The 21632-nt window shown below is 37.3% G+C and overlaps 2 protein-coding genes across 2 annotated transcripts; one reads left to right on the top strand and one right to left on the bottom strand.

Annotated features, from left to right (window-relative positions):
• Positions 1–790: 790 nt before the first annotated feature.
• Positions 791–8145, top strand: LOC137386071 (uncharacterized). Its single transcript, XM_068072742.1, has 9 exons — positions 791–944; positions 1536–1650; positions 1777–1944; positions 2290–2364; positions 2543–2765; positions 5135–5349; positions 6227–6387; positions 7223–7360; positions 7736–8145. The coding sequence occupies exons 1-9, from the start codon at positions 879–881 to the stop codon at positions 7907–7909; spliced, it is 1335 nt and encodes a 444-aa protein (XP_067928843.1). The 5' UTR covers positions 791–878; the 3' UTR covers positions 7910–8145.
• Positions 8146–8209: 64 nt separating this feature from the next.
• LOC137386070 (transketolase-like) lies at positions 8210–21402 on the bottom strand. The gene is made up of 11 exons (XM_068072741.1): positions 21206–21402; positions 20256–20487; positions 19763–19860; positions 18896–19087; positions 18583–18713; positions 18029–18222; positions 14561–14674; positions 13245–13452; positions 12315–12529; positions 10130–10346; positions 8210–8527 (listed from the first exon to the last, which is right to left on the bottom strand). The coding sequence occupies exons 1-11, from the start codon at positions 21313–21315 to the stop codon at positions 8358–8360; spliced, it is 1881 nt and encodes a 626-aa protein (XP_067928842.1). The 5' UTR covers positions 21316–21402; the 3' UTR covers positions 8210–8357.
• Between the last annotated feature and the right edge of the window lie 230 nt (positions 21403–21632).

Genomic DNA, 21632 nt, shown 5'->3' with positions numbered 1-21632 from the left:
TAGGCCCAGACTTGGATATTGTACATGGAAATCACCTGGCTGGTCAATTTGACATACACCCTAAACACTGGGAGTTAGTAATTTTGAGGTCAGTTAAACAATGACCCCAAAATCGCCGTTGAACAGTGAAGAAAGCTATGAGAAACATGGGCCCTTTCACTGGCTTGGCTGTTAAAACCCCCATGAAGTAGCAAATTCACTGGCAGTGCACCATGGTCTGAAAACCCCCTAAAACGTGATTTTGAGCCAAGCCTTTTGGGGGAGTATCAACCCTCGGACAACAATGTTTTGGTACCTTGTCATTGCGGTCTAAGAATTTAGATGGGGGCAAACGCTCGGAAAATTTCTGACGTTTCACAGCAAAGCTGCACATCGTGGTTATTCACCACCCTTTCTACCACAGCAGTGCCGGATCAACTTTATAAGACACACCTATTAGCATGATAACTAGCAGCTTAAAATATAAATGTCTGGTCAAATTTGGAACATGTTTTGTTTTTAAGCTGACTGCATTGAGCAGGCTTACGTGAAAATTTTGTTCAAGAAAAAGGAATACATCAATTTGAAAGCTGATGGGGAACTGATGGTGCTCGATTTAATTTTTGCTTGCTTGCTACTGTATAACATTAATTTGGCAAGTACGTCTTTATAATAGGAGTTATGGGATTTGGAAAATAAAGGTTGAAGGGGATACAACTACCATAACAAATATAGTCCTAGACTGAGAACTGTACGTTTCTAAGGCTGCTCCCAACAGTCAAAGTCGGCCAGTTTCCTTTACAATGCTAAGCATCGCTAAGCGGTACCTTGAGATGAAATAATTTGAACAAATTGAACTTTTCAGTAGTGTCAGAAAGTTGATAACAATTTTAGTTGCAATGAATGATTTTCAGAGTTATATTTGCAGTGCTGTGGAGGCTAAAAGCAACACTTGCATGACTGACGTACGTAATATAGTGCTTATCGTGTGCTTTTACATTTTGGCTTTATAAGTCGATTGCCTCTAGCATTCTTTAGCTTAGATTTATCGAAAAAGCCAACTTGTTAATCATATGAAATTGTTCTAAATTGAGATCTCTGTCGATTGGAATACGAGGTCAGACCTGCCAACCCAAGAGTGGGGCAATGCGTGAGATTTGGTTTTGGGGCAGTTGATGTATCAATGATAGTATATATAAAGTTGTGGAAATTGGGGCAAACATCTCACGCATTTCTCACGCGTTTTCATTTTTTCTTTGGGGTGATTGCGTGAGTCTCACGCCCAATGCGTGAGAGTTGGCAGGTATGTACGAGGTGCCAACCATTTTGCTTTTTGTGTTAATTACTAGCTACGTTTGTACTTTTTTGCGAGTTTGCTATCAATGTAGTATAATCATTCAACAGTTAATGGTTGTTCTTGGTGCAATCTTTAATTTAAAAAATAACATTGTTATTCAAGTTTACAGATTTTTACTACAACACGATTTTTCTAATATTTGCATGCGAAGTTCTTACTTTAGTAGTATTTAGACTCGACTGCGTCTGGCTCTTTGTAGCTTCTGCATTGGCTCATTGCATTCACGAATCCTTTTCAAACTTGGGAAGATGAACCAACCTTTCTCTTCATCCAGTTTAGCGTTATTTTTGGAGCTATTCTGAATTATGTTCATGGTGAGTAAAAGAAAAAAATGTTAGCTGACCAGTGCTTATAGGCTAAGGTCCCTCTTACTTGCGGCAGCCAATTGACATTTATTTTTATGCATTCAAACTGACCTAATCTATCTTTATATATTGCAGCATGGAATCGCGGTGGAAGGTTTCTTCACTTTTGGTGGGCGACTATTGTTGTGTCTTTGGTGACAGAATGGATGTGCTATTTGCTACCAAGCATTAACAACTTTTGGCACAGTCAAGGAATTGTGTCTCTTTTTGGTAGACGCTTTCCATTATATATTGTTCTTGTATGTAAGTATTTACATTCACTAAATGCAGTTTACATACTCAAGGGTTCTCACTTGCAAAATTAGCATACGAGTCCTTCAGGCTATTTGCTTCTCTCAATGCTAGTGACAGGTTGTGCATGTGGTTATAAAAACTTTGTCAATCAGATATGTAGCAGAACAAAGTTTTTGTTTGTTTTGGGACTGTGAATTGGAAAAATGCTGAAATGAATAATTCTGATATATGCTGTTGTGCACCTTAAGTTATCATTTTGGACAAGTACAAGCAAATGTATGGTTATGCTTAATTTCATATTTAAAAAAAAAATTCGTTAAAGTTGTTACAACACCTTATGTTCAATTTTTTTAGACAATCAGTTCTGGTATACAGCTTGGGTTACTGCCCTCAGAGCTAACCTAAAATGGTGGGCTGAACCTTTTGCTGGTAAGTTAATATTTGAAGGATTTAAAAATAATTGCTGCTTCTGAAAATTGTGATGAAGCTTTTTCTCAAACACAAATTGCCAAATTTTTGTGTAGCTGAATCAATGTTTTTATTGTTTTCTTATGGCTCCAATGTTTTTCATCTATTTCATTATTTTTTTTGCTTCTCCGCTTTCTAGTTGGGCTACTGGTGGTAATCTTGGACTTGCCGTATGACATCATGGGTATTAAGATGCTCTGGTGGACCTGGCACGACACTGATGTCAATATATATGACAGGCATTATCATGTCCCCTGGACTTCATACTACTTCCACTCAGCATTTGTTGCTGCTTTGATCATTGTATTCTTCGGCTCTCGCAAAATCCTCATGCCAGCTAAAAGCAAGTTTGAAGTCGGCAAGTAAGTAACATGGTTTAGTATATCGAATTTTATCATTTGAGCTGAAACCTTGTGCATTCATCAACAAAATGTTTCACCAGGATAATAGCTTATAAATAACTTTAACCTTTTTCACACTACAGTAAAACCTATACATGTGAAGTTTATTTGTTCTGAAATTTTTTATATTTGGTTTGCAATAACAAATTAAACTATTGTGTCTAGTTTGTTCCACACCACAAAAACTAGCAACAATTTTTTCAGGCAAATGCTCATAGCATAAAATATTATTTTAAATTTGGTAAAAAACTAAATGCAATAAGCTAAATGCGAAAACTGAATTATATGCAAAAACCTCTATATGAACGCCATGACGCTCTATTTTTCAAACTTTCTCTATAGTAGCGGTCAAATAGAGGTGGTGTTCAAATTTTGGTGCGTCGTATTTTTCCAATAGTTCGTCAGAATTCTCGGAAGATTAATTTAGCCATATTACGGGCAAAGCGAATGCTGCCTATATTTTGCTCTCTTTTTCGGCGGAGCGATATTAAACCTTTTGAATACAATAAATCTGGTAACCTACCTTAAACTTGTCAAAGATCTCTAAATAAATATGCATTTGAAAGCCGAAAAATATCTCTAATGGTTGATATCTATTGCTTGCAATTAACCTGCGATGATATTATAGCCTGTGTCCTACTTTGCAATTTGTTGGAGCTTTCAATTTTTTTATTTCATTCTAAATTTGATGGCATATTTATCATTTATAATTATATTTAATAATGCTGCATTAAAGCTCATTGCACTCAATGATATGTTTGCTACCGCTTGCAGCCAAAACTAGCTTTTTATGTGCAGTAGAAGAGTAATTATGAGCATCGATCCATTGTAAGCCGAGTTAAAATAATCGCAAAAATGCTATCAAGTAATATGCTACAAATCTACAAATCTATAAGTTTATTTATAAGTTATATAAGAATAATCTATCAAATGCTACAAATATATATTCAAGAAAAAGTGACAATAAACGAACCATACTTCTAATACATGCAAAAACAAAGATTAACATTAACACAAATTAATTGAATATTTGCATCGTTTGCTTGGCCAGTTGTGCTCTGCTTGTTTCTCTCGATAAAACGAACATCTTATTCTGGCTGTTCAAAACCTTCCACAATTGTCTTCTGCCCTCAACTTTTTTTCAGCACTGTTGAACTAGTTGATATTAGCGTCTAAACATTATTTTAACAGAGAAAAACTTTTAGGTGGTGCATTTCGCACAAATAATGATAAAATTTAAGCCGCATGAGCGCCAAGCACAACTTTTAGCCTAAAACTAATTGTTCATATACCTTAGTAAATGTAAACCATTTTTCACATACGTTGAGGTATCAAAACCGCATTAACCAATAAAACTACTATTAGTCAGATACAGTTCTTAATTATATTTACGGTGTTGTTTTCAAAGTTTTAAAAAAATGAAAAACTTTGTAGTTGGAAAGCGTACTTCGATACAAACAGAAACAACGGAACATTAATTGTTATGGATGTAACCGAGTCATCATAAGTACTATTTTGTGGACACTTTTCATTTGCTATTATGAGTTCATTCTGATCAAATACTGTCAAAATGGGTGTCAAATGGAGATGGCGTTCAATTAAAGGGTTGCGCTCTATTTTTCACCCTTCTCCCATAAGTGGCGGTCAAATAGAGGTGATGTTCAACTAGAAGTTTTACAGTAAATTAAGTTTGTTCAGAGGTAGAGTAGGCAATAGGCATAGCTTACCCTAGAGGAACTCTAAACTAACCTTGTCTATATATTTTATATGTTTTACTTTCAATTTTTGATGGCCTCTTCACTTTTAGTTATGAAACTGCAATGTGTTGTAAATTTCAAAAGTTGTATGTTAGAAATTACTTCATGTATAAAATCACATATTTGCTCTAATTTTCCATTGTTTAAACGAAATTTATTCATTGAAATGATTAAAAGAATAGGTTTGTCTATATGTTGAATGTGATACATTCCAAAATGCTACATACATAACCATTAAATTCTAAATACCTATGTACCAGCAACCCAACAAGAACAAAAGTTGTCTCCACCATTATCAACTTTCTAAATGAAACGGTTACTCTCGTCTGCAAGATGAGAAGCCTCTTACACTTATCTATTGCCAGATTCGAGTTGCAGACTAATGAATATGCATTGAACCAAATCCTGCTAGAAGTGAGATACATGTAAAACCACTTCTCATTCTCTCACTTTCTTTGTATTTACGAGTTTGTTTGTTATTACTACTGGGGAAAGCTAGCATATGTTTGCAATAGAACAGCCTTCCTCATGGGAAGTGTAACAACCTGATAAACTGATGTGTATGCTTTGCAGCTGTTTTACAGAGTGCTTGTGTACCGTGCTGGCTGGCAGCCTGGCCATGCCAGTAGGTGTTTCAGCCTTCTTTTTGATATTCTACCACCCAATGCACGATTGGTTTGACATCCACTCGGAAGTGCCTGTTATTATGTGGCTATCTCTATGTCTTCTTATTTCTTGGATATCTGATCGAACGCCGACCACACGAGACAGATCAGATTGTAGTAAGGGTGAGTAAAACATGCAATATATGTTCTATAGCTCCCTCTTTTTAGTCCAATCGTGAGATGAGTAAATGTACTGCTTTGATAAACCTGAAAAGTTTCACGTTTCTGGCTAGTTTTTATCATTGTGCAATGCGTTTGTTTCGATGATCTTGGTCATATTAGAAGGGAAAGGTGTGAAACTGATCACTTTCATTGGGTTGCTATACATAGTTCAAAAGTTGCTGACTCACGAAGAGACCTTCTCTGTATATAAGAGGATTGTTATTCTCTAGTAGCTGGTCTGTTTTTATCTCTAATCCTGCAGTGATCTCTTCAGCATTATCTGTCATTTGATGTATTTGTCATTTGATCCATATTCTTGACACTTGGTCAAAACTAATGATAGGCAGAAAGATCTGGAAGGTAATCGACTCTCTAAATATAGTGTATTATTTGACATGCTAGAACTTCCTTTTTCAAAACCGACAAAGTTCTTAAAAATTGTTCGCGTGTTCATTTCATATTTGAGACACGGCAACAAAGTCGTTAGTTACCAGGATTAACTGATGCCAGTCTATAGCTCAGTTGTTTCAATCTTCTGGCCCCTGAACATTTAGTTCCCCCAAATCAGTGATCAACAGACCGAAATGAACTTCATGTAAAACCTAAGGAAACTCTTTATGGGTTCACATGCGTAGTTAATGCATGATTTGTATCTTGATTGAGGTAAGGTTGATCATTAATACAGATATCAGCGATTCTTTCCGCACCATAACATCTTATAACACCTCGCTATCTTACCCTGCTAAGTAGTTGTTAGTTGTAACTTGTTGCTAAGTCTTTCGGTTGATTGCAGTGCAAGTAACAAAAAGTTTACAAACCATCCCTTTGTTTGTTACAGAGAAATTGCAAAGTCTACCTGTATTTAACGTAGCTCAACACTTCCTGCTTTTCTTTCTACTTATGTTTGTTGCGAAACCAGAGGAAGTGAAAGCCACAGGATTGCACCAACCCATAGGACCCTGCAATGCAACGGAAGATACATTCAGCGTTACTGGCGTTGTGAGTTTACTTGAATGTATCATTTTTTTGCTGTATCATTGTCTTGTTGGGCAGTGTGTAACCATCAACTAATGCTAACATTCTGTCTCCAATTTGAATATCTGAAAAGTCTGCTGTTAGTACTTGTAATAGGCCAGTTTCTATATATGCTTTTTACTTTTTAGAGTCTTTTTGAATAATGTTTTGCATGTTTGCAGAAATCAGAAAAGGTCATACAAGGCCTCAGTAGCTAAAATGACTTTACAGCGGCGCTACTAACAGATCTACCTGTGTTGCTCTTCTGGTATCCTATTGGCATTTTACATACTATGGCTAAGGCCTGTGTTACATGTCGGGAGAACTGTATTTAATTCAAGACCAGCCACTGATAAGCTGCAACGTTGCTAGCTGTCTACAGACTTGTCATCTCTCGCAGATATATTTGGCTGTTTTGTTGCGGTGACCCTTAGACTGGCCTTCTTTACCAACCTGTGTGTGCTTCGAAAATATAACTAAACTTCATTATTTTCAGTGTCTCATTTGTATTGTTAAAAAAAATAAGCCTTTAATTTACGGAGAAAATCATGTAAGATGCTGTAAACGTATGAGTGAAGGAAAGCATTAGAATAATGAAGTGAAGCAGCTAATACTTTATCTAAAAAATCTGGTTTAAAAATGAGTCACTTGTGTGGGGCGAAGCTCGATTTTAATATGTAAAGAATAAACCACAAATACATGCAGTATCTGAACTGCTCTCAACACATGTGGGCAGCTCTTTTAGTCATAAATAGTAGCACGTTTTGCTCGTTGCCACAGTATTTCCTGTGCTAAGTTTATGCTATGTGTTTTATTGCAGACTCTGAAGAGAGAAAAATACCTTTGTACAGAGAATTATAACGAGCCCATGAGCTTCCACTGCTTACCAGAAGGAAAACCACCGCCATCAGTGTCCAGCTGGTACACCATCTGCGGCCTACCTTTTGAAAATGCGATGGTGGGTTCAATAGATGGTTGCCTCTGTAGGAAGCTAATATACTTGCCAAAATGATTTTTTCATTGATCCTTGGAGTATTTTCCAGATTCTCCAATAAATCTTTTGAGAGGTCAAGTATGTTCGCGTGGTGTTAACAATTATAGTGGTGATTGATCAAATATGAATTAGCTTGATACTCAATAGATCATATTTCGAGGCAGTGATTATAGTCGCCAGCTAAATGTCTTCTTTGGTGAGTCCACAGATGAATATGAAATTCTTTGTGCATGTTGTAATACTGTATTCCCATCCACATTTTGTGATGTAGTTTTGCCTGCGTTATTTGGAGTTTTATGCCCATTCCATTATGTTGATAAAGCACCCGACTCTTTACAGGAATACAAGCTGATCATTTGGTTCTGCTGCGCTATGGGGTTAACCATCTATATGCAACTACTGCTCTTTTCTGGCAATGAAGTGAAACTTCCTGTGAGCTCACCGATGACCAAGGTAGAATCTGGCACCAAAAAACAGAAAAAGAAGAGACCAGCAAAAGTGCACCGAGATTAAAGTTACAATTTTTTCAATTAGTTTAATTATTTCAAAATCTGTCATAATCTGTCTGCACTATGATAGCATGTTAAATTTTCTCTAAAGCATAGTGATTTTTATTATCACCTGATATTTCCCAATTACAAGTTTGTTTGTCACTATGTTGACTCGAAGTGTTTCCCTTTGAAATGCATATGTCATTCTATGCCTAAAACCAATCATTTTGAAAATATATCTACATTGATGCAACCAGATATCGTTAATTACCAGTTGTCTTCAAGCAATTGTTCTTGTGGTCTGTAAACATAGCATATTCAGTTCCAGATAAAAATGTATATTGAGATTATTTAACAACAATGCAAAAGGATAATGTGAATAGCGACAAAAATCGCATGAATAGTAAACCAATAATAATAGTTGCATGAGTAGTCAATGAAAACCATGACTATTGACATTGATGACAAAATTACGCAGAGAGAAGTTGTTGTACAGCTTTGCTGATGCAATTAGCACTGATTCCAAACATCTCCATCAAAGCGGATCCAGGTCCACTACGTGGCACACTACTCACAGCTAAGTGCTTGAAGGCTAGCTTCTCTCCAGCCACTGCACTTAATACTGCTTCTCCAAGACCACCTGCCAAAGTTTCCATTTGACAGTTTATATGAACGTATGCAAACAATTTGTAACAAAGCAACACGTATGCCAAAAATATCATATTTTGGAGCAAATATTGCTGAGAAATGCATTGTATTTTGCTAATTTAAGACTTAGAACCATAACAAAATACAAAAGCAAAATATATCAAGAAATTGTTAAACACTATGTTACAAAACTAAACTGTATATGAAATTGGAGTACGGTAATAATCAGTGAAACGAGTTTACTGTTATTTCACTTTAAAAATATGTGAATAGAATTGCAGGCTAAGCAACACATAGGATCAGGGGTAAAGTGATAGAAAGTGTGCAGTGTAACTTACTTGAACTGACACTAGGTATTATTTGAACTAGCTTGATTTGTATATTTTTATGTTCAACTTTCAATTTCCACAACACTTTACTTTTATTTGCAAAATTTTAATATTTAGAACATATATGTTGAAGATTACCTAGTATTTCACGACAATACTTCGCTCAAATTTTACATCGTATGTCAAAAGAATTTGTAGATAGAGATGATCGAAATAGAGGTCGGACTGTATTGAAGTTGACGCCTACAGACATGTGCATTAATGTCCAATAAAGGCATAAGATAAGACCCAAGGATTTTCTAATACAGTCAAACATGGATAACCCGTTCTCGGATAGCTCTAACACATGGTTAACTCGAACGGTTTTTTTGGTTCGTTCCCACGTAATGATAAATTGCTTTAGATAACTCGACCTCAACTTTATTAACTCGAACAGTTTTTTGCCCAACGACTGCCGAAACAGTTGTTATCGCTTTAGAAAATCACTTTATTCCAAGCCATAGAAGTAAACCTCAACTTATCGTAGTTCATAGACGTCGTTATTACCATCATCAGCAAAATATTTCTGTCAACGACTTTTCTAAAGGTTTGGTGAAATTTGATTTTTACCAAACATCCGCTTAGCGATGGCCCTTCAGAAGCAAGGAAAAGTGAGGTAACCTTCGCATAAACTTAAAGAAAAATCGGCAAATTGATCTTGGTTAAAATGCTCAAAAGAAAAAGATGTCTTTTCTTCTGAGCATTTCAACAGCGATCAAGTTTTGCCAATTTTAATCTAAAAAATGTCCTGGGAATAACATCACCTCAAACAACAAACCAATCAAATGATAGAAAAATCTCTGTACTTTTTGATAAAATTTTTTTTAAACGTGACATTAGAAGCATTTAATTTGAAACAAACCATTTATGCTTTTGATTTATATTATAGTTTGTATATATACATGTATCTACTAATAAATAAATAAATGGACTTGTGACAGTGCTCTGATAACTTGAACGCTCTGATAACTAGACAGACCACTTTCGCTCGGTCCCGTGAAGTTTGAGTTACCCATGTTTGACTGTATATACAAATGAGTCAGTTGTATGTTTATGTTATCAGGCCACTTAATCTACCAATTTTATTCAAGGTATTATGAGCAGCTTAGTAGCACCTTTTCATGCAATACTGTCGATGTGTTGTGTTACTTGTTCACTGAAAAATATCCTCACAGACTCAGGTTGGTTTATTTTAATATCAACCAAATAAAAATCAAACCCGTTACCTTCACGATAGTGATCTTCCACAACGACGAGACGACCTCCGGTGGCTTTAACAGCTGCAATCAAGCCAGCTTTGTCTATTGGCTTGATGGTGAAAGGATCGATCACCCTGACATTAACTCCGGCAGCCTTCAGTTTATCGGCAGCAGCCAAAGCCTCATGAAGAGTAACGCCGGCACCAACCACAGTAACTTGGTCACTCTCAGTCTCACGTACAACCTGAAATACTAGCTAGGTTATATCTTTTTACTTTCTTTTATTTTCACTCCCTATTCAGCCTAAAAATTGTGTCAAAATTTGAACTCTTGTGTCTTGAAGCGTTTCCAAGCATCAAACATTTACATAATTTCCTCTAAATACAGCGCTACTATAATAACTTGATCATCATCAGCTTTTAGACCCATAATGGAGTAATACCCGCAGAAGCGAATTAGGAGAATGATACTAAATCGACCGGCATTTATTGTCTTACAACTGCTATATACAAACTAGTTGAGTTTAGGCTTCAAGATTGCTTTAACGGATACAATTTTGTACAATATTTTAAAAATTTGCGACAAATATTAACAAACGCTGCCGGCCTCATGCTGCAATTTAGCCAAGTCCAACACAAAAGCATCTAGTTTGATTTTAAGATAAAATAGTATTTGTTAATAACATCACTACTTTTAAAAAAGGTTAAAAAATAGAATCATTCTGAAGGATTTCGCTCTAGAATCAGAAAAAGAGATCTACTCCCGATAAGTTTAAAGTACTACTATTTAAGCCAATGTGTTTACGCTCGGTAAGCTTAACTGCACTGACATACATGATCTAAGGACCTTAACCGCACTGACATACATGATCTAAGGACCTTAACTGCACTGACATACATGATCTAGGGACCTTAACTGCCCTGACATACATGATCTAAGGACCTTAACTGCACTGACATACATGATCTAAGGACCTTAACTGCACTGACATACATGATCTAAGGACCCTAACTGCACTGACATACATGATCTAAGGACCCTAACTGCACTGACATACATGATCTAAGGACCTTAACTGCACTGACATACATGATCTAGGGACCTTAACTGCCCTGACATACATGATCTAAGGACCTTAACTGCACTGACATACATGATCTAAAGACCTTAACTGCACTGACATACATGATCTAGGGACCTTAACTGCCCTGACATACATGATCTAAAGACCTTGACTGCACTGACATACATGATCTAAGGACCTTGACTGCACTGACATACATGATCTAAGGACCTTAACTGCACTGACATACATGATCTAAGGACCTTAACTGCACTGACATACATGATCTAGGGACCTTAACTGCCCTGACATACATGATCTAAAGACCTTGACTGCACTGACATACATGATCTAAGGACCTTGACTGCACTGACATACATGATCTAAGGACCTTAACTGCACTGACATACATGATCTAAGGACCTTAACTGCACTGACATACATGATCTAAGGACCTTAACTGCACTGACATACATGATCTAGGGACCTTAACTGCCCTGACATACATGATCTAAAGACCTTGACTGCACTGACATACATGATCTAAGGACCTTGACTGCACTGACATACATGATCTAAGGACCTTAACTGCACTGACATACATGATCTAAGGACCTTAACTGCACTGACATACATGATCTAAGGACCTCAACTGCACTGACATACATGATCTAAGGACCTTAACTGCACTGACATACATGATCTAAGGACCTTAACTGCACTGATATACATGATCTAAGGACCCTAACTGCACTGACATACACGATCTAAGGACCTCAACTGCACTGACATACATGATCTAAGGACCTTAACTGCACTGACATACATGATCTAAGGATCTTAACTGCACTGACATACATGATCTAAGGACCTTAACTGCACTGACATACATGATCTAAGGACCTTAAATGCACTGACATACATGATCTAAGGACCTTAACTGCACTGACATACATGATCTAAGGACCTTAACTGCACTGACATACATGATCTAAGGACCTTAAATGCACTGACATACATCATCTAAGGACCTTAAATGCACTGACATACATGATCTAAGGTAAGCATTAGAGCCGTGTCAAAATGCTGGATGGTCAGAAATGACTCAAAGAACCAGGCACACACATGTACATACATGGATATACACACCTTGCATTTTCCAACCTCAAATGTCTCGTCATTCTTATACACGTTGACAGTGGCTGGCCGAGAAGTCCTGGTGAATGTAGAGCCTTCAGCGTTCGCTGCTAGTTCTATGGCCCTCTCAGTGGACACAGCATCAGATGGGTAAAAGACAGTACAATTGGGAATGGCCCGGAACATAGCCAGATCCTCTAAGGCCATTTGACTAGGTCCATCCTCCCCTGAGTATATAGGTGCTAGTTAGATATGCTCAAGTGTGCCTCGCAGGATCTTTTTACGTAATCCTTTTTTTAGCCCACAACTAACTCGACCGATAGATTGGCACAGTTACACAACAAATAAAATGGTTGTTATGTGAGAAGATAAAAATGATTTCTTGTTAAAAAGTAAGTGCGCAGATACAGTGCGAATACTTGTAAGCATTACATGTAAGGCACAACAATATGTGGATAGTCGAGCATTTTATGCAGTCCCTAAGCAATCACACTCGGCGACCATGTTGCATGAGCAGCGCAAGAATCATGAAATAACAATCTACCCATTAGCAGCTCTTCATATCACATCATACAATAAGATAAAAATGTGTCAATTTTGAAGCATCATACAAAAATTGGTACTCATGAATTTGAATGTGTCATACAAGTATGACACGGTTTGTTTCACGTCTGACATACAGAGCTCACACAGATCACACTCATGTACTTGATTAGAACGGTCATGCGCAAATGTTACACGATATTATTGGGGTGTACGCATGAGCCGAGAGATTGTTTAGATGTATGACAATCAAATGTTGACAACCCCAAACTAGGCAGTTCTGGTACATAGATATAGAGCTATAAATTTGAATAGAAAGTTTGAGTCACTAGCGGCTAACTAAGAAAAGGATATAGAAACATTAGTGCAGGAATATATGTTGGAGTGGTGACGACTTACCAATAGAAATACCAACGTGGGAACCGACATAATTGACGTTGGTGAAAGAGATAGCGCCCATTCTGATTTGATCGTAGGCTCTTGAAAAGAAGGCAGCAAAAGAACTACAGAAAGCTATGGTTCTGTTACGAGCGGCAGCACCAACTGCCACTCCAACCAAATTCTGCTCGGCTATGTAGCCTTGAATGAATTGGTCTGGTAGTTCATTCTAAATATAACATAAAGGGAGATAAGTTAGTTCACTGATACAAACACATGAAATAGTTTACTGTGTGTTACATACAAAGAAATGGAATAGTTTACTGTGCGTAACATACAAAGACATGGAATAGTTTACTGTGTGTTACATACAAAGACATGGAATAGTTGACTAGTAAGTTGTATGCAAATTTAATGGGTAAGTATCTTGAGACATTTTTAAGGTTCTGCTTATATCTAAAATCATGCCAATGAAACATTCGCAGCCACACACTTCCTAAAGCTGCTGGTCAATACAGTGGCATTCTTTCTAACTCACACTCGGGCGAGATCAGCAATAACATGAGCATTATAGGGAATCTGATATAACGCACGATTGCAAGTGCGTTATCATGGTCTCGTGATCCATTACATCATGCGTAGGACCCTTTGAATGATTATGCAAATTCCAAGCACATGTTAAGGGAAGCGGGTTGATTATATAAGTTATGACATATATGTAGTATAGTGCTGAAGAATGACAACAAAAGCAGTAAGTCTAAACAGTACCGATGCTGAACTTAGTTGTGAATGATAAATCCTGACCTATGTCTACCATGACAGAGCAAATGAAAATTTTTCAAGTGAAATCTATACCTGAGTTCGCCAGCCGTTATCGAGTAGATGAAGCTGTCATAGGTGATCAATTAATACAAATATTATTTATATTAATTAGTACAAATATTTAATTACTCAGAGAACGATCATATATCAGTTTACTACATAACCACTTTGAATTTAAAACACAATAAAATGTACAAATACAGATGTTCGGTATTATATCAGAATTGATTAGAATACACATATTTTCATTTATCTAAATGCAGTTTAAAAGTCTTCATCATGTTGAATCATTTTCTCGTAGGAATGTGATCTACGCGAGGAGAATTCTCTCAACAATCTATTTCAGAAGAAGATGCTGAATTCGAGCTTTGTCCGAAACATGCAACCGAGGGCTAACAAACCGCTAAGTATTTACTTGCTGCAGTAGGGCTAGAGGCCAGAGAGAACTGACACTGAGACACAGCTACATATAACTGTCAGCAACAGGGATATAAAATTAACAACACGATACACACCTCCAGATCGATGCTGAATGTAGAATTCTTCACGTCACCGTCAACATTGATAACCCGGTTGTTAGATCTGCCAAGCTTGAGCAGTGCTGTACCAAAGGCCTTCCTAGTAGCCACCTGTGCAAAGTTAACATCAGCAGATCACAACTTTGGTACTTCTTAAGCAAACCTAGTAACTAGTCAGAGTGTTTGAGAATTTGGCCAGTGTAGATAGGCTCAGTACACACCCTAGGTTGGCCAGTGTACATAGGCTCAGTACACACCCTAGGTTGGCCAGTGTAGATATAGTAAAACCTTTATATGAACGCCATGACGCTCTATTTTTCAACCCTTCCCTTAGAGTAACGCTTTATTATAGGTGACGTTCAAATAAAGGGTGGCATTGTATTTTTCAAACACCTCGTCAGAATATTGAGAAGATAAATTTAACCTTTTCATGGACGAATCAAATGTTGCCTATATTCTGCAATCTCCTTCGGCGGTGCGACATCAACCTACGATGATTTTATAGCCTGCATTGAAATTTGTTGCAGCTTTTAGGTCTTTTATTTCATTTTAAATTTGAAGGCATTTTTTCATTTTATAACTATATTTAAAAGCATAAAAGCTCATTGCGCAATACTCATTGACATGCTTGCTATAGTCGCAGCCAAAAACTAGCTTTTTATGTGCAATAAAACAAGGAGGTACAAGCGTCGATCCGTTGTAAGCCGAGTTCAGATTACCGCAATCATGCTATCAAATAATATGCTATAAATCTGCAAATAAGTTTTATAATAATAATCTATCAAATGCTACAAATATATATGCAAGAACAAGTAACAAACAAACCATAAAGCATGCAGAAACAAAAATTAACCTTTTAAAACAAATATTAACGTTTTTAAAACAAAAATATTAGCATCGTTTGCTCGGCTAGTTGCGTTCTGATTGTTGCTTCTGTTTGGAACCATTTCACATTCTTCTGGCTGTTGACTACCTTCCACAGTGTCTTGTGACCTCAGCCCTTCTTCTGTACAGCTGAGCTAGGCGATATTAGCGTACAAACAATTTTTTAGCAGAGCAAAACTTTTACGCGATGCCATTTGGAATCGACGCTTCTAGTGAATATAAAGAAAAATCACATGTAATCAAAATAGCCTCAAAATGTTAACCTCAAAATACATAGTAGCACAGATTCCATCGTAAAAGCGAAAACTTTTTTCACATACATCGAAAAATCAAGACCATGTTATAATAAGAACTGCTACTATACTGATACAGTTATTTATTATTTTTTTGGTGTTGCAATCAAAGTTTTTAACAGAAAAGACCCAAAGACTTGGAGTTGGAAAACAGACTTCGATACAAACAGAAACAACGGAACGAATTAATTATTATTGATGTAATCAAGTCATTATTAGTACGGTTTTATGGACATTTTTCTACTGATCACTTGCTATTATGGGTTCGTAAACAATAAGAATGTCAAATAGTGGCAGTCAAATAAAATTGGCGTTCAAATAAAAGTGGCATTCTAATAGAAGTGGCGTTCAAATAGAAGTGGCGTTCAAATAAAGGTTACATTTAAATACAAGTTTTACTGTATGCTAAGTCCACATCTCAAGTTGGCCAGTGTACATACGCTTAGTCCCTAACCCAGGTTGACCAGCGTACATATGCTAACCTTCCAACCCCGGGTTGGCCAGTGTACATATGCTAACCCTCCTACTCCGGGTTGGCCAGTGTACATATGCTTAGTCCCTACCCCAGGTTGACCAGCGTACATATGCTAAGCCTCCTACCTTAAGTTGGGCAGTGTACATATGCCTAGTCCCTACCCCAGGTTGGCCAGTGTACATATGCTAAGCCTTCTACTTCGAGTTGGCCAGTGTACATATGCTAAGCCTCCTACTCCAGGTTGGTCAGTGTACATAAGCTAAGCCTCCTACTCCAGGTTGTCAGAAAAGAAAGTTGATAAGCAATCTACCATACATAACATTCTGCAAAACCTGATGTTTTCCAAAAGACCATACCCGATAGCTACACAGCTATTCCCTGTATAGACACTATAGTGGCTATTGTCAGAAATCACTCAGTAAGTCTGCTTATACAGTCATAGCTCGAAATACGAGCTTAATGCGTTCTGAGACTGAGCTCAACGTGAACTTATTCGTGTCTCCAGGCACTGTTTCTAATATAAAATCACCAAGTACAAATTAATCTGTTACCATAGTTTAAAAACACTACCTAAACAAGATATTACGGTGGAAAAAAGTATATTTACTTGTTGTAATTTAGTACCTATAATACCTATTTAGTTGTTATGATCTGCAATAAAATGTAACATCACTATGTACACTACTGTATGGAGTTTTTACCTTTGAGACAGACATTGTGGATAACGACTGTCTGAGAGACTTGAGAGCAATGTGTTCGGTACACTAAACATTTGTGACCCTATGTAATAGTAACTTTGAATTTAACTTCAATAAATTTAGCTTGCTAAACACAAACTTGAAACAAAGTTGTAATTTTTTACTAAACATAATTTAATTTTATCATCATATTTTTTTAGTTTTTGTTTCCATTTAGCGTTTTTTTGCCTCGCGTTCACTATAACGTTCAGCAAACCTATTAAACACCTTTTTCAAACTGATTCGAGGAGAAAGACTGAGCAATGCTTTTCTCGAAAGCAGCCTTTCGCATATTTGGCCATATAATGTAGTGGCCATCGAGAACCGGCTTGTATGTTTGTATCTAAAACATTACTTGTATCTCAAGGAAGAAACTTGCTAGAAAGTCAGCTTGTATCTTGAGTTTCTTGTATGTTGGAGCACTTGAATGTAGAGGTGCGACTGTATATCTATTCTGCATAGTTTTAAAAATGTGTGGGAAAACAACTGTAAATACATGCACCATAATAAAAGCCGCCGGTGAGTGGCCTTTACAGCGATTTATGATGAAACAATCATATATCTCTAATAATGTTTGAGATCAGCAAACTTGTTGAGAAACACCATGACAGTAAAAGCTTACATTTGCCCATTACACTGTTTTTTAAAAGGGCATAAACAGCTTAAAAAGCTTTCTAATGAAATATATGAAGCGCAGGGCAACCTACCATTCCATATAAAGTTCGAGGACGCTAATGATGGGCTGAGATTGTGAGCAAAAATATACAAGAGAGCATTATTTATAAATGCGGCCATTTGATTATACATTTTGTTATGCGACAATAAACTAAATCGATGTTTTGGTGCTGATTAGGTACAAATATAGACAAAATGATGACTGGAGACCTTGATTTCTTGATACCGAAAATCTAGTAGTAAACATAAGTGCTATTGCAACCTGGAATAAGGGAAGCCGATATCACTAAAAGTCTGCTGGCTGACAGACGAGGAACTTGGGGAGAAAATGAAAGCTGTGAAACACAAACCAATGTTCAAAATGAGAGATACAAATGTGCAACGACAACAAACATTTTACCTTTTCTCCTTCTTTATAATTTGGTGGTTCAGATAAGGACGCTGTCATGCTGACTGCCGGACATTGATCTGTGGGAACTGCAGGAGTCAAACCGATAGGCCCGTTGTTCTCCACCAAAGCCTTCAGGTTGGACAATACGTCATCAGATTTAGCAGCCAATGGCTTACCATGCCAGTTAAGAGTATCCTCGATTCCTTAACGAGAAACCAGTGCAATTTGACCAGACTGAGCAAGCACAAATGTATAGGCCTAGCAATGCCAAAAGCGACAAAGATACTCATCAAAGAAAGCTCTCTGTGAGTGCAACAAATCAGTACAATCAATCATGACATAGCCACACATTAAGCTTGTGCGCATCTATGTCTGTCACTTTACCCAGTCATTTCGAGACAGCCAAATGAAACTTACGACTTATGATAAATTCCAGTGGATTAATGTACATAGCTAGTACCAAGCCTATCGCTACGATGCCATAAGTTTGTAGAGCTATTGAACGGAAACCGCCACCATGCGATGTCAAACATGAAGATCACAAAGCAGTATAAAATGCTAACCTCCAACAAAACCGCTACCTTTAAATGTTTTCGCAACAACTGCTGTTGGACGACCCTCTGTCGTAGAAGCGGTGAAAAAGGCCTTGTCAAGCTCTTGTATGTCATGACCATCGACAACGATAGCATTCCAACTGTAAAAGAATAATAAAATGGTTTGGTACAATACCAATGATAGAAATAATTTAGTAAACAGAACTTGAACGACTGACAAATGCTGGTATGAATGTCTGCGTATCTTAGCTTGGACTAAAGCGCAGTTGGGTGCAAGTTTTACACCTCAACCTGAGACAGGAACTGTAGGCTCTGCCCATACCCAAATGCTTCGATACGCTTTCGGTATGTCTCTATGTCATGTCCTAGAGAGGTTGAACAACTTTGACCCAGACGGTTCACGTCAAAGATGGCAACAAGGTTGTCGAGCTTGTAATGGCTAGCGAAGTGGAGAGCCTCCCATATCGAGCCCTCAGCTGACTCTCCATCTCCTATGATGCAGTAGGTCTTAAAACTACAACAGACATAAGTTTGTTGTAGTTCAGTGTCAGCTCTAAGCTCAACTTCAGTGTCTGCTCTAAGCTAACCCGTTACTATTCTAGCCTCAATTTGGAACACACATTCATCTTCTCATAATTTATCCCAAAAACACTGGAAAAATTAATACAATGCTGAGCCATGCAGTCGCATATCCTATGCATAAGCCTTCCTAAAAACTCTTTTTGACAACTCCTACATGCCAATTGCCGTGAGTACAGATAATGTTATGCTGTAATGCTTATTTTGCATAGCAAGTATCACGCCTGAAGTGTCACTAATTTTTTTCTACTTGTAATTATATTATAATGCTACAAGAATAAGACCACGTTCATGATATAGAGAGCTATGAACCAGCTTGCTAGACGTAGACGTGATAAATTAGAACATGTCATGGTCTTTTCAGACCATGACACGAAAATGAAATAAAACAAATTATCTGAAACACTAAATATTGAAGGATAGCACAATACTACCAGCTAACTGATGAAATATAGTACATATTTAGTAGAGTAGGAATAGCATATAGGCCATGACATGCAATTTTTATATTAGCTAGACCATGACCGGTATAAAAAAGCATGCTCACAGATAAAGGCAGCTCAGTACAGCTTACTTAAGCCCAAGCCATACGGCATCTCTACAGTTTTACCTGACTTTGTCAAGATATTTTCCCACATAAGCCATGCCTGCAGCAATACTCAGTCCTTGGCCAAGAGATCCTGTGGCCGCATCGATGAAGTTGAGCCGCTAAAAGGAGATTGATAATGAAAATGATGCAACTATAAAGTGTTGGCCAATATTTTTTGATGATGATTTGCTTATTTGCGCAGTCATTTTGCCATAAATTTAACATCGCCATTGCAATAATATCTCAAGGAAGGAAAAACGCATCCTTGTTTCTTAACCACTTATTGTACTTGTTGCATATCCGGGAGTGATTCCACATACAAAGCTACTTCCTTCCTTTAAGACAACTAGTTGGGAGACATGCAATACCTATGACTAACTCATCGAGTACAACACCAAGCTGACACTTCCCTTTATACGAATTAATGCATGTCACCAACTCAAACCAACCCATGCAGTGTGCCATAATGGCTCAAGTAGTTACAATCAGAAACTGGAAGAGACAATCGACTCACGGGTGTTGGATGACCCTCAAGATCAGAATCAATTTTTCGTAGATTTAGAACATCGGATTCAGGAAAAAGGCCTGTGAGAGCCCAAGCAGCATAAAGTCCAGGACAAGCATGGCCTTTAGACAGAATGAGCCTGTCAGCGTTAGGCGCCCTCGGCTCAGATGTCGAGTAGCGCATAACATTGAAGAATAGAACAGAAAGGAGCTCAGCGATAGAAGCACTAGAAGTGGGATGACTAAAACAACAATTTGCCATAATTAGTTTTTAGACCTAACAATTGGACTTATTGGTAGGGCAAATAAACCTGTCACAGTCATACTGTTTTACATAACAGCGTACACTTTACTAATGATGATTATACTTGAGAACATAGGAAAAAAAGATGATAATTGTTTGGTATGATTGAGACTAACTAATTTTTCATAGCCTCCTTAATATGTTCAAAAGTTAATGAATCACCGTTGAAAGAATTGAGTTAGGATACTGTGATATGATGAGTTCAATGGTAACACAAAAAAAATTCAAGTAACGGTATGCAATGTTGTATAAATGGTCAATTTTAATATCTATGAAATATTAAAATAATGCTCGCAGTAAGGTTTACTCTTTCATTACAGCAAGCCGTTAAAGCGAATCAAACTGAAGGCCTGAAACTGATGGTGTTCTAACTATCACAGATAGCTAATCAAATTGTAACAGAAAATTGAGTTTCGTCTTGTTTACAGGTGTTGTAAGCCATGTTTGTCAGAGCTATGCGCAACAATACACGCATTTATTCTACTACAGACTACGAGATAACTACACACATATAATTATAGCACAACGTGAACAAATTCAAGCACTTAAAATTTAACTTCATATTATCTGGTGTGCATAAAATTGGAATATGGCACCAAAATAAGAGGGCACCAAAGTTTGACACGCAATGAAATAAAAAACCTTCATTAGCTCACCCCGAATTGCAGGCATTTGTTGATTCCACGCTGAGAATTCGTATCCTTGTAGCAATATCCTTTAACAGCTGAACCTTTTTAGCGTCAGGGGCATGGTACCGATCAGACATTGTTGAAGAGCTAGTAAATTTAGTGAACCGGCCGGTGTATACGTGAGTAGTGCTTTTAAACACAATGAAGCCGCGCAAGTTGATGTCGAGTACTCGTATTAAGCTTACGACCCTTCCTATTGGTTCATTTAAAATTAAACCAAGGAGGAAATGCAGGTCTGTAAGCTGATTGAACAGTCTTTAGCGATTCGACTAGATTTAGCAAAAGTGCAAGCGACATTGTTAAAAAGTCGCTAGATGGTATGGCGACAAACGCTAGAACTGTACGCGCGTATTTTCCTTTTGATAATCGATATCTATGGAAGTCGTGAAAAAAG

The sequence above is a fragment of the Watersipora subatra genome, chromosome 1 (assembly GCF_963576615.1).
Source record: "Watersipora subatra chromosome 1, tzWatSuba1.1, whole genome shotgun sequence".
Classification (NCBI taxonomy): Eukaryota; Metazoa; Bryozoa; class Gymnolaemata; order Cheilostomatida; family Watersiporidae; genus Watersipora; species Watersipora subatra.
This window is presented reverse-complemented; position numbering and strand designations above follow the sequence as displayed.

Coding starts and splice junctions, on each gene's coding strand:
- LOC137386071 (XM_068072742.1), top strand. CDS start 879: ATGAATGATTTTCAGAGTTATATTTGCAGTGCTGTGGAGGCTAAAAGC. Junction 945..1,535: donor GCAACACTTGCATGACTGAC/GTACGTAATATA, acceptor GGCTCTTTGTAG/CTTCTGCATTGGCTCATTGC. Junction 1,651..1,776: donor TATTCTGAATTATGTTCATG/GTGAGTAAAAGA, acceptor TATATATTGCAG/CATGGAATCGCGGTGGAAGG.
- LOC137386070 (XM_068072741.1), bottom strand. CDS start 21,315: ATGTCTGATCGGTACCATGCCCCTGACGCTAAAAAGGTTCAGCTGTTA. Junction 19,861..20,255: donor TTGAGGGTCATCCAACACCC/GTGAGTCGATTG, acceptor ATCTCCTTTTAG/CGGCTCAACTTCATCGATGC. Junction 12,530..13,244: donor CCACGTTGGTATTTCTATTG/GTAAGTCGTCAC, acceptor CTATATACTCAG/GGGAGGATGGACCTAGTCAA.